The 13,214-nt window shown below is 42.3% G+C and overlaps 1 protein-coding gene across 1 annotated transcript in view; it reads left to right on the forward strand.

The window, feature by feature from the left end:
• nat10 (N-acetyltransferase 10) overlaps positions 1-13,214 on the forward strand; it is a 122,671-nt gene that overhangs the window by 44,318 nt on the left and 65,139 nt on the right. Inside the window, exons 4-12 of the mRNA XM_072466582.1 lie at positions 462-633; positions 2,081-2,203; positions 3,500-3,561; positions 6,884-6,998; positions 8,007-8,114; positions 9,212-9,345; positions 11,441-11,534; positions 11,791-11,889; positions 12,029-12,165. Of these exons, the coding sequence (XP_072322683.1) occupies positions 462-633; positions 2,081-2,203; positions 3,500-3,561; positions 6,884-6,998; positions 8,007-8,114; positions 9,212-9,345; positions 11,441-11,534; positions 11,791-11,889; positions 12,029-12,165 (1,044 nt within the window). The remainder of the gene's footprint in view (positions 1-461; positions 634-2,080; positions 2,204-3,499; positions 3,562-6,883; positions 6,999-8,006; positions 8,115-9,211; positions 9,346-11,440; positions 11,535-11,790; positions 11,890-12,028; positions 12,166-13,214) is intronic.

Genomic DNA, 13,214 nt, shown 5'->3' on the forward strand with positions numbered 1-13,214 from the left:
GTGTTATCGAGATCGGGGAAAGATGACGGATTTCCTTCCTTAAAGACTCCCACAGTGATTTCCTGGGATTGAAATGATTGACCTTCCACAACCATCTTCCTTTGTGACTCCAGCCAGCAGAGAGATTTCTCCCTGATTCCCATTGATTTCAATTTTGCTAAGGCTCCTTGATTCCACACTCCGTCAACTGCTGCCTTAATGTTGAGAGCAGTCACTCTCACCTCACCTCTGGAGCTCAGCTCTTTTTGGACCAAGGCTGTAATGAAGTCAGGAGATGAATGGGTTACGCGGAACCCAAATAAGTAGGTTATTGCTGAAAGTGGCGAAGAAGTGCTGAAATGAATAATACTTTCCAGCCTCATTCGGCTTATGTTTACAATTCTTGACAATAGTTTACAGGTAGTTGTTACTAATTGCGACCTAGTTCAATACATTTAATATTCTACCCGGTTCTCTTCCAGTCACAGGAAGAAGCGAATGAGGCAATTACAGAAGAAGATAAAAAGTGGAACTCTTGACATCAAACAGGATGATCCCTTTGAGCTTTTTGTAGCTGCAACCAACATTCGATATTGCTATTACAATGAGACTCATAAAATTCTGGGTAACACATATGGGATGTGTGTTCTGCAGGTCTGTACATTATTTATATTCACTTTTAGGTACATGCAAAGGGAAAGGATTATTGTGGCTGACAGTGAGATTAGAGCAATTTATAGATCATATTCTGAGAGCAGCTGAACCATGCAGACCAGAAACATCCTAAGATTGATCCTTGGTCTTTGCTCAGTTAGCTCTGCCTCCTAGCCAGCACTCCTGAATTAAAGAGAGAACAATATATTGATATTGACTTGTTTATTCCTACTCTCTGTTTCTGCCTGTTAGCCAATCCTCAATCCATGCAACTATATTGCCTCCTATCCCATGTGCTTTTATTTTACTAATCAACCTCCTATGGGAGTCTTTTATCAAAAGCATTCTGAAAATCCAAATATACTACATTCATTGACTCTCTTTTGTCAATTTTGTTCGTAATATCCACAAAAAACTCAAAGTTCAAGCATGATTTCCTATTTCTGAATCCATGCTGACTATGTCCAATCAGATCATGATTGTCCAAGTGTCCATTTATCACATCCTTGATAATAGATTCTAACAGTTTTACCCCACTTCTGATGTAAGACTAAAAGGTCTGTAACTCCCTGTTTTCTCTCTCCCGCCCTTTTAAAATAGTGGGGTGACATTTGCTGCCTTCCAATCTGCAGGAACTATTCTAGAATCTAGAATTTTAGAAGATGATCACCAATGCATCCACTATCCCTGTAGCAAACTCTTTCAGCACCCCGGAATGCATAATATCAGGTCCCGGGGACTTAACAACTTTCAGTCCCATTGATTTATCCATGAGTGATGACCACTTGAATGAGGTATTGGAGATTTTCCAGTACCAATGGAATTGTAACCCAGGAAGGAGTCAGTGGTCAGTGCCTGGAAGAGAGGGGAAATGTTGGTCTGTGGGATTGTGAGTGGAGTGCAGGGGATGGTATTAAAGGTCAAACTTAGTATTTTATTCTACAGTTGATCCTGCAGAGCTTTAACTCATAAGTGGAATACATAGCTTAGGCATTCTGTGTTCAAGCCTGCCAGAGGCTCCTCTTGGCTAAGGTATGTACTAGCATGATGCAAGAATCCATAGCATCTCACATTGGGGATTTGGGGATTACGTTAGAATCTGATTCAACTTGTTTGCAGTCGTAGGATTCTGTTGCAATATGACATTTACACTCTTGGATTTACACAATTGCTGACATTGAGTATTAATGTAACAGTCACCATTAACTTTACAGTAGCATCCATTGCAACATCAAATAGCCGTTCAGACTCCCATTGGTCTGAAGTCTTGGGTAGTACAGAGTAGAGTATTCAGTAAACACTCAGCCAGAAACATGTTGGACCTCTAGTATATTAGCAACACCGAATATGGTAGTTTTAATATTTAAAAAAATCATGCATTGTTATTTCCCCCTTTTGGTAAGCTGTGAACGGGTACGTTTGAACGTATTGTCATCTTATCTTTCAGGACTTTGAAGCCCTAACTCCAAACCTTTTGGCCAGGACTGTTGAGACCGTGCAAGGGGGTGGACTTGTTGTGATTCTGCTGAGAACTGTGAACTCCTTGAAGCAGCTTTATACAATGACGATGGTAGGTGTTGTGTACGATAGACTGCTGTAACTGCTAGGACGCAGCAGTCCTTTTCGTTGGCCAATCCGTATGCTAGCCTGTACTGATGTTGAAATGTCTTCATATGACATCTATGTGGTAATTTACTGTCCTATAGTGCTGATATTGTAAGTGATAACTGTGATATCAATCTTTTCAGCATACCATTCTTTCTTTAGTTTTGCAAGTTTGATTTCCTCAACACGCTTGATTTGATTTTCTATCATAAAAAATGCATCAAAATTTGTTCAGCTGTCTGTACCGCAGTATTAAGTCGTACAGGTTGGATGTACAAGGTTGAGTTCTAGGTTGTCCTGAGGAAGGATATGTTGGCGTTGGTGCAGCACAGATTTAGCAGAATGATACGGAGGCTAAAAGGATTCAATTATGGAGACAGTCAGCATGAACTCAGCTTGTATTCCCTCCCCTGTAGAAAATTTAGAGGTAATCTAATTGAAGTGTTTGAGATGATTTAGGGATTTGGTAGGGTGGATTGCCATAATTGAATGGTGGAATGGACTTCGGTGTGTGTGTGGGGGGGGGGGGGATAGAATGCCCTGCTTTTTTTGTATAAGTTAGTTAAGATCAGCTGAGTGGCTTCCTGTGAAATGTGGAGATCAAACACTGCAGGTATTCATGAGGAAAGGGAAATTGCCTTACAGTAAATGAAAAAAGCACCCTACAAGATTTATACTCCCGGTGAATGTTAGAAAACCTAAGGCGACTAAGTACATTATTGGAATAACATGGTTCTTTATAATCATGTCCTAGATTTACAGCGAACTTATCTATTGGATACATCAATATAAATCAGTTGCACTTTGGAAAAATCCAAGTTATTGAATGACCAGTTGGGAAAGAACAAAGAAAGGCAAGCTTCACAGCTAGTGTGATGACTGTTGTAATGTCAGAATGTGAGGGCATTAGGTAATATGGAGAAAACCTAGGAAAATGTAGGAATTGCACTTCAAAAGGGGGAACTGTCATTGGCTAATTAATGTTAGAGCATTCTCATTGGGTCCAAAGGCCTATCCTGCTACTGTAGACAAATTGCTCTGCCAAATTGTTAGAATTCTGTACCTTGATTGAAGCAAAGTGTTTTAATATCCTGTGTGCTTTAGAACATGGAGGTAAAGTTTATGTTAAAATAAATAGACTAGATTAAAATTTGTTGCCTCCATTAAAGTGAGAGAGTCCAAATTGCCAAGATTTTTTTTTTGCCTTGTATTTTGATTTCTTTATTTATTTTTTTGTTTCCTTCTCCATCCCCTACCCTAGGATGTCCATACACGTTTCAGAACAGAATCACATCAGGATGTGGTTGGCAGATTCAATGAAAGGTAGACATTTTTGATAAGATCCTGTGAACCAATATATATGTCGTATTGAAATGGGCTGCGCAGCAAATATATGTAGTTCTGCAAGGGGAGATATGGATGTTATGGGTGGCACAGTGGTTAGACTGCTGCACCACAGCGCCAGGAACCCTGGTTCAATTCTAGCCTTGGGTGAGTTTGAAAGTTCTCCCCATGTCTCTAGGTGCTCCAGTTTCTTCCCATCCAAAGATGTGCGGCTTTGGTGGATTGGCCATGCTAAATTGACCCTTTGTTTCCATGGATATGTATGTTCGGTGGGGTTATGGGAATAGGGTGGGGAAGTGAGCCGAGGGAGGGTAATCTTTGGAGTGTCGATGCAGACTCAATGGGCCGAATGACCACCACCTGCACTGTAGGGATTCTATCAATTTCTGCATGAACGGGAAGGGGGAGTTGGGGGGGTGGTGCACTTGCAGGGAAAAGTAGAAAGGGGAGATAACGCCTTTTGAAAAGGGATTTTTAGTTCATAAGACGCGGAGCAGAAGTAGGCCACTCGGCCCATCAAGCCTGCTCCAATATTCAATGAGACCATGGTTGTTCTCATATAATCCTCAACTCCACTTTCCTCCCTGTCCCCATAACCCTTTATTACTGATTAGAAATCTGTCTATCTTAGCGACCCAGCCTCTATAGTCCTCTGCGGTGAAGAATTCCACAGATTCACTACCCTCAGAGATGAAATTCCTCCTCTCTGTCTTAATGGGTGATCCCTTCCTCTTTGACTCTGCCCTCTGGTCCTAGACACTCCCACAAGGGGAAACAACCTCTCAGCATCGACCCTGTTCAGCCCCCTGAGAATCCTATGTCTCAAGAAGGTCACCTCTCATTCTTCTAAACTCCAATGAGTACAGGTTCAATCTACTCGACCTCTCATGAGAAAATCTCTCCAAACCTGGGATCAACCTAGTGAATCTTCTCTGGACTGCCTCCAATGCCAGTATATCTTTCCTTAGATAAGGGGACCAAAACTGTTCACAGTATTCCAGGTGTGGTCTAACTAGTGTCTTTTATAGTTTTAGCAGGGCTCCCTAGTTTTATACTCCATTCCTTTTGAAATGAAGGCCAACATTCAATTTACATCCCAATTACCTGCTGAACTTGCATGGAAGCTTTTTGTGATTTATACACGAGGGCCCCTAAATCGCTTTGTGCTGCTGTTTTCTGCAGTCTTTCTCCTTTAAAAAATATGCTTCCTACCGAAGTGCATAAATTCACATTTTCCTACATTATATTGCACCTGCCAAGTTTTTACCCACTTACGTAACCTGTCTGTAGACTCTTGGATCATCACTTGCCTTCCCGTCTACTTTTGTGTCATCTGCCAACTTGGCAATAGTACATTCACTTCCCTTGTCTAAGTCATTAATATATATTGTGAATAATTGTGTCCCCAGCATTGATCCCTGTGGCACTTGACTAGGTTGCCGCCTTGTAAATGTTCCTCTTATCCCAGCTTTCAGTCTTCTATCAGTTCTGTCCATGTCAATATACTATCCACAACACCATGGGCTCTTAGCTTATTAAGTAGCCTTTTGTGTGGTACCTTATTGGAAATCCAAGTATATTACATCTACTGGTTCCCCTTTATCTACCCTGCACATTACTAGGTCAAATAATTCCAATATATTTGTCAGGCATGATTTTCCCTCCATGAAGCCATGCTGACTCTGCTTGATTATATTATGCAAAAGGATCAATTTAGAATGGCCAACCCACCTAACTTTCAGATCTTTGGACTGTGGGAGGAAACCGGAGCACCCAGAGGAACCCTATGCAGACACCGGGAGAACGTGCAGACTCCACACAGTCACTCAAGGCCGAAATTGAACCTGGGTCTCTGGCATAGTGAGGCAATAGTACTAACCACCGTGCCGCCTGTTAGGCTAACTAGCCTATATTTTCCTGCTTTCTGTATCTCTCCTTTGTCAAGTAAAGGTGTTATGTTGCATTAGCTACTTTCAAATCCCCTGGGATCCTTTTAGAATTTAAGGAATCTTGGAAGTTTGTAACCAATGTATCTACTATCTCTGCTATCTTATGCCATCTTGGAACAGCACAAACTCATTTAACATAGCACTCGCATTGCCAATAGACAAAGATCATCTTCCCAACAAATTGAGCAACATTAGAACATAAATAAAAGGCCTGAAAACCACTCTGTGCTTCTGAAGTTAGATTTGTTTGTAGACCAATTAAAAGTTGTCTTTTTAAAGGGCACATTGGAAGGTTTGAGATGACTCAGTTTTGTTTTGAAAAAGGACTTGATTACAATGCATGAAGTAAATGTTGTCTTGTGAGAATCCTGCAATCATCAGAAACACTAAGAATTTCCATTTATGTTGCATCTTTAGTCAGAAAACTCGATTGAAGGACATCATTTATGTTCAGTCAGCTAAAGGAAGATATTCTGCAAGCTTTGATCAACAAGGTGGAGTCCTAATAAAGTAGAGGGTGTTAGAAAACCAGAGGTTTAAAGTGACAATTCCTCCATGTACATCCTAGATGGCTAAAGCATATATGCTTATGGTAGAATGAAGGTCAGGGGAATGCTGGGAGAGAGGTGGGGTGGGGTGGGTGGGGAAGGACCAGGAAATGTACAAGAGACCAGAGTCCGAAGATAGATGGGACCATGAGGAAGGGTTGTCGTGCTGGAGGTGGAGAGAGAGATGAGGACATCTCGAAGCTATTTAAACACGAGAATTGTAAATTAACTTTGGAAATCAGTGCCGTGAGTCAGTAAGTCCAGGAGGTTCAGCATACAGGTGGCAGAAGTTCGAATGAGCTGCAGTTTGCAAAAAGGTAGAAGAAAAGAAGGCTGGCTAGCGCGCATTGGAATAGCTGAGTTGATATTGACAAAAGCGTAGGTGGAGGTTTCAGCAGCAGGTGGGTTGATGCAAGTGTGGATATAGATTATGTTGTGAAGTTGAAAATAGTGTCTTTATGATGGAGAGGAGATGAGATTTGATGTTCAACTTCGGTTGAACAGTCTGGTTGATCCTGAGATTGGCCTGTATGGGGATTATTGGATAGGTGGTGAGGGTATTGGGTCTCACTGGGGTTTCAGGGTAAAGTGTCAAAATGAGTCCACTTCACATCCAATTGGTTAAAAAGTGAGTGGCTGACATCTGTTAAATATGAAACTTATGTTTGTCAGGGTGGAAGAGGAAAAGGGAGCTAAGTTTTTCACATTGCTCTTCATTTGCTGGTCTATTAATCTAAAAGTTTGTCTCTTGAGAGCTGGTTTATTATTAGCAGTCAATTTTATTTGTTTATTCTGTTTTAATAGATTCATACTTTCTCTGGCATCCTGCAAGAATTGCATTGTGATAAATGATCAGCTGGACATCCTGCCACTTTCTAGCCACATTTCCAACATCAAACCTGTCCCACCAAAATCTATGGTGAGTTCTGGAGATCATAGCACCATGTGTTAGGTTTTTACAAGTTTTGTTAAGTACAGCGTAGAACCTATAAAATCCATGCAATGAAGGAGGAGGCCATTGGGCCCATCGAGTCTGCACAGACCCTCTGAAAGAGCACACTACCACCTTATCCCTGTGACCCCATGAATTGATCATGGCCAATCCACCTAATCTGCACATCTTTGGACCATGGGAGCAAACTGGAGCACCCGGAGGACAGCCACGCAGACACTGGGAGAACGTGCAAACTCCACACAGGCAGTCACCCAGGGTTGTTGTACAGGTGGTAGAGACAGACGAGGAATCAAATCCGGGTCCCTGGCACTGAGGCAGCAGTGCTGATCACTGTGCAACCGTGCCGCCCCACTTAAATATTATCCTGTGGTTAATAAAATGAGTGGTAATGTCTTCTAATGCGATACCTAAGGCATCCAGACTTGACACCATTTCTGATGGGGGGTGGGGGGGGGGGAATTATGATTTTATGAATGTAAAACAAAACTCTAATTTCCCCCTTGTCCTCTCCCATTAGACTCCTGTAACCATTAATAATTCCAATGCCCTCCCCGAACTAGGGATCCCCTTTTAATGCTGTCAAAATTCTGCATCATACTTCTACTACTCCCTGATCTGTTACCCAGTGCTGCCAAATCCTGGTTTGCTTTCCCTGTCATCCTGAGACCTATCCCGTTATTCCTGAAACTTCCATCTCCAGCATTTCAAAACCCGAAGATCTCCTCCCAGGATTGCTGGATCTTCCTAGTACTTTCTGTGTTTGCCTAATGTTGATATGTTGATTTATCTGGTGATGCAGCTTGACATAACACCCCTGTTCCATCAAACCTCTGATTCCAATGGAAGAATTCATGCAGGGGAGTTCATTATTAAGTTCATCAGTTGATTTATGTGAAACATTGTAAGTAAACCCTTTAATTAAAACCTTTCATTGGCAATTATATCTGTCAATGTATTTACCTATTTTTTAAGGAGGACAGCCTAATGCCTCGAGAGGTTGAACTGAAAGAACTTAAGGAATCTCTACACGATACACAACCAGTAGGAGTCCTTGTTGATGGCTGCAAGACACTCGACCAGGTAAAGAAAATAGGACCATGATAGACCTGGGCTATAGAAAAGTGGAGTTTGGATGTGAACTGTCATTCTGTGTTCTTGTTTTATACATTTTTGAAACCAGGATTTTATGTTCTGTGGGAATGTTTTGAGTAATTTGAAGCACGCGGTTTAGAATGCGTAGAATCTGGTGAGCCTCTTCCTCTTTATCTGCTCCAGAAGTGTTGAAAAATTAATTATATGTTAAACTAAAAGCTGCCATTGTTAAGATAACACCAAAAAGTAGATTAGTACAGAAGTGATGCACCATTTCGATTCAAAAGATTTAATGCACCATGGGGCTTGTGAACCTTGCAGGAGACCAATACAACATCCTTGACTGCTGGAAAATCTGTGCTGATTTACACCAGGACAATGTTTACGTTATGTCTTGTTAAGGAGATTAAAAGGCACCAATCACTGTCTATTGCAAATATTTGACAAGGCTTTATTTAACACTACTTTCTTTGTCGACAGCAGTTTTCTATTCTTTGTTGAAACAGTTTTTTTGCTGTGAAAGTACACTATGGGTGTACATCTAAGAAATTATACACCTGTTCTGTAGTAACTTTAATTTTTTACTTTTGCTCCTGTACTTCGAACCATACACTCTGACTAAGAAGATGTTCAAACTGCACTTTAATATTATTCTGTGCTGCTTTATTTGATAATTTCAGTGTGGCTATTTCTCCACCTGATTTGTACTGTTAAGTCATTTTAAATGACCAGAGGGCTGGTTTAGCTCAGTGGGCTAGACAGCTGGTTTGTAATGCAGAACAAGGCCAGCGGTGTGGGTTCAGTTCCCTCACCGGCTGAGAATTCTGAATTCTCCCTCTGAACAGGTGCCGGAATGTGGTGACTAGGGGCTTTTCACAGTAACTTCATTGCAGTGTTAATGTAAGCCTACTTGTGACAATAAAAAGATTATTTATTTATTTATCATACTTGCTAGAAATACATTGTGCTTTTGTAGTAGCAATCTAACTGTTTGCGGGCAGGCATGGGACATGTGCAGAAGCCTTTGTGTTACTATGTTAACCTTTGTTGATGAGCAAACCAATGAAATGGTTTCTTCCTATTAGGCTAAAGCAGTACTGACGTTCATTGAAGCTATTTCGGAGAAGACACTCAGAAGCACAGTTGCCTTAACTGCTGCCAGAGGGCGTGGTAAATCTGCTGCCTTGGGACTGGCCATTGCAGGTGCTGTGGCATTTGGGTAAGGGTTTTAATTTGCGGCTCTACATTTTGCTGTGATGTGATGTTTTTCTACATTTTTCTCATGTTGTCCAATTACTTCAAATCTTTTGTTTATTGACTTGTCCCATCACCTCTGCCTTTGGCTTTGCATCATCAAAGATTTTGTCGATTCATCTTTCTGGGCTCGTCAAGAACCTGGTCGGGGAGAGCGAGAAAGGGGTAGCAACCACTGCCTGCAGAGAAGTCCAGAAACACTTGGAGTATAGTGTTCAATTCTGGTCGCCACACTACCAGAAGGATGTGGAGGTTTTAGAGAGGGTGCAGAAGACATTTACCAGAATGTTGCCTGGTATGGAGGTCATTAGCTATGAGGAGCAGTTGAATAAACTCGGTTTGTTCTCACTGGAACGAAGGAGGTTGAGGTGCGACCTGATAGAGGTCTACAAAATTATGAGGGGCATAGACAGAGTGGATAGTCGGAGACTTTTCCCCGGGGTAGAGGGGTCAATTACTAGGGGGCATAGGTTTAGAGTAGATGTACGAGGCAAGTTTTTTACGCAGAGGGTAGTGGGTGCCTGGAACTCGCTACCGGAGGAGGTGGTGGAAGCAGGGACGATAGTGACATTTAAGGGGCATCTTGACAAATACATGAATAGGATGGGAATAGAGGGATACGGACCCAGGCAGTGTAGAAGATTGTAGTTTAGTCGGGCAGCATGGTCGGCACGGGCTTGGAGGGCCGAAGGGCCTGTTCCTGTGCTGTACATTTCTTTGTTCTTTGTTTGACACATTGCTTCCTCCATCTGCACTCACTCCACTCCTAAGCCAACCCTGCACCCTTTCCACGTTGGCTGCCCAATAGTAATCCAGAAGGTTTGGTAGTGCTAGACCTCCCGACCACCGTCCCCTCCTCTGCAGTATGGTTCTATGAATCCTGGGATTCTTCCCCAACCGCATGAAGGCCAAGATCAGTTTATCCACCTTGGCGAAGAACGATTTTGGGGGGCGGGGGGGAAGATCAGGAGCGACTGAAACATAAACAGGAACCTCAGCAGTAAATTCATTTTTATCGTCCACACTCTCCCTGTCAGGGAGAACGTGAGTGAGTCCCACCTTCGCAGGTCCCCCTTTACCCTTTCCACCAAGCTGGCCAGATTCAATTTGTGGAGCCAGGTCCAGTCATGGGCTACCTGGATCCCCAGGTATCTAAACTTAGTTTGGGCCAACTTGACCCGCAGCGCTCCCAGCTCCACATCCCCTCCCTGGGGGTTGACTGGGAGGAGTTTCCTTTTACTCGGGTTTAGTTTGTATCCTGAGAAGGCTCCAAACTCCCTCAGGAATTCTTTTATCTTTCCCATGCTGGCCAAGGGGTCCGAAACGTAGCACAGCAGGTCGTCCGCATGGAGGGACTCTATGATCCCTGCCTCCTCTCTCAATGCCTTTCCATCCACCTGATGACCTAAGCAAAATCGGCAGTGGCTCAATTGCCAGAGCAAACATCAACGGGGACAATGGGCATCTCTGTCTCGTGCCCCTGTACAACCGGTAGTAGTCTGAGCTTGAGGTGTTCTTTCGGGTGCTTGAAAAGGAACATTTTGTCGAAGCTTTACATCTTGCACTGATCAGGACAATCACAAGAATGCCAATGTCTGGGGAAACTATTTGTACTGTATGAGAACAGAATCCTGATTGGTTGACAGGTGGACTCTGGTAGAGCTGTTGCCATGGAGAATGCACCAGTTAATGGTGAATGAAAACTAACTGCCAAACATTGTTTGAAAATTTTAAACCAGACAGCTTTACTCTGATTCGTGAAGGCATTGCCTGAGGAATGAACCAGCGAATGACTAACACTTATTTTGTGTAGCTGAAACAGCGATGCAATGTGTGTACATGTTCTTTCTGTCTGCAAAGAACAGGGTCCTGTATATTAACATATGTAGCTTCCAGTACATGCAAATGTGCCACACTGAGTTTGACAGACAATCTTAAATTGAGTGTCCGTGTAATTTTTGGCACAGTGACGATTAGCATTTTAAGTTCGTAATTTTCATATTCAGTAGGTATGTGACAAAACTTAATTAAAATGATTATGGTATTTTCGTTTTCTTCAGGTATTCCAATATCTTTGTCACCTCACCAAGCCCCGACAATTTACACACCCTATTTGAATTTGTTTTTAAAGGCTTTGATGCCTTACAGTATCAGGTAAGAGAGTGAACCTACCTGAATGATGAACCACTTTTTACCTTAAATAGGCAAAAATTGTTATGTAGGATATAAAACTCGCATATGTATCATTGAATTAGTTTTTGAAGTTGGGACCAGTATCTTTTCCAGGATATGTGCATTTAATTGGTTAATTGCAGTTGTAATGACTGACCAACCTCTCAACAGGTTTGTAAATGAAAACACTTTTCATTTGGTTTCCATGAGGACTTATGTCACATTTTATTTCTTTCAGGAACATTTGGACTATGAAATAGTTCAGTCTTTAAATCCAGAGTTCAACAAAGCTGTGGTTCGAGTTAATATCTATAAGGAACACAGGCAGACCATCCAGGTAAAATGGTGCTTTGCTGATTTCACTTTTTTGGGCTGTAAAAATTCCAGAACAATGTGCACTGATGCAATTCACTTTGCGAATTGTGCATTTTGTAGTAAAATTATGTAATTGCAACATTTCTATTCTCCCCTGTCAGTACATTCACCCTGCAGATGCAGTGAAACTGGGTCAGGCTGAGCTGGTGGTAATTGATGAGGCAGCTGCCATCCCACTGCCATTGGTGAAGAAATTGCTGGGTCCCTACCTCGTTTTCATGGCCTCCACTATCAATGGGTATGTGATTGGATCATAGTCTGAAGTGCAGCTTAATGAAAGCTGGTGGAAATGTTCATAATTCAACTGTGCTCAATAGATGGCAAGCTTCAAAATTGAGTTCAACAATTTTAGATTATAACTTCTGCCCTATTTTGTTTTGTCTATCATTGCTGGTTTGTTTCTTGTCTGTCTCTTTCATTCTTTCCTTTTCTTTACTTGCTCCATTACCATTCCCTTTGACTTTGCACCATGCCACCTTTTGTTATTTAACCTCTCCTGTTCTCCTGCCTATCATAGATCTCCCATTGTGTTATTTTTCCAACTCCCCCCACCATTTCACTTGCTCACAAGCTATTATATATCTGGCAATTCTCACATCATGGACCTGAAATGTTGGATTTTACCACAAGGAATGGGTTGGAACAGTGGGCGTAAACATGGGCGAGGTGTCATAAAATGGCGAGGAAGACACGGGGGTGGAGTGTATATAATCGACTTGCTGCTATAGCATTTTGACAGTGGTGTGAAGATTGAGGTGGTCTTCCTGCCAGAGGCCAATTGTGCTAATTAACTGGCCAAATCCTACAGGAACATAGCTGTCCTACAGTTATAATCATCTGAGGGCAAAAAAGGACATTGCTACGAGACTAGATCTGTGGCAGGTGGTGCGGGAACCAACAAGAGGAGGAAACCCTGCATGATCTCATCCTCCCCAATCTACCTGTCATAGATGCATCTGTCCATGACCGTATTGGTAGGGGTGACCACCACACAGTGCTTATGGAGACAAAGTCACAGCTTCACATTGAGGATACCCTTCAGTGTGTTGTATGGCACTACCACCATACTAAGTGGGATAGATTTCAGACAAATCCAGCAACTCAGAACTGCACATAATAGTAATCTTTATTAGTGTCACAAGTAGGCTCACATTAACGCTGCAATGAAGTTACTGGGAAAATCCCCTAGTCGCCACATTCCGGCGCCTGTTCGGGTATACTGATAGAGAATTCAGAAAGTCCAATTCACCTAACAAGCACGTCTTTCGGGACTTGGAAGAAACCGGA

The sequence above is a fragment of the Scyliorhinus torazame genome, chromosome 10 (genome assembly GCF_047496885.1).
Source record: "Scyliorhinus torazame isolate Kashiwa2021f chromosome 10, sScyTor2.1, whole genome shotgun sequence".
Lineage (NCBI taxonomy): Eukaryota > Metazoa > Chordata > Chondrichthyes > Carcharhiniformes > Scyliorhinidae > Scyliorhinus > Scyliorhinus torazame.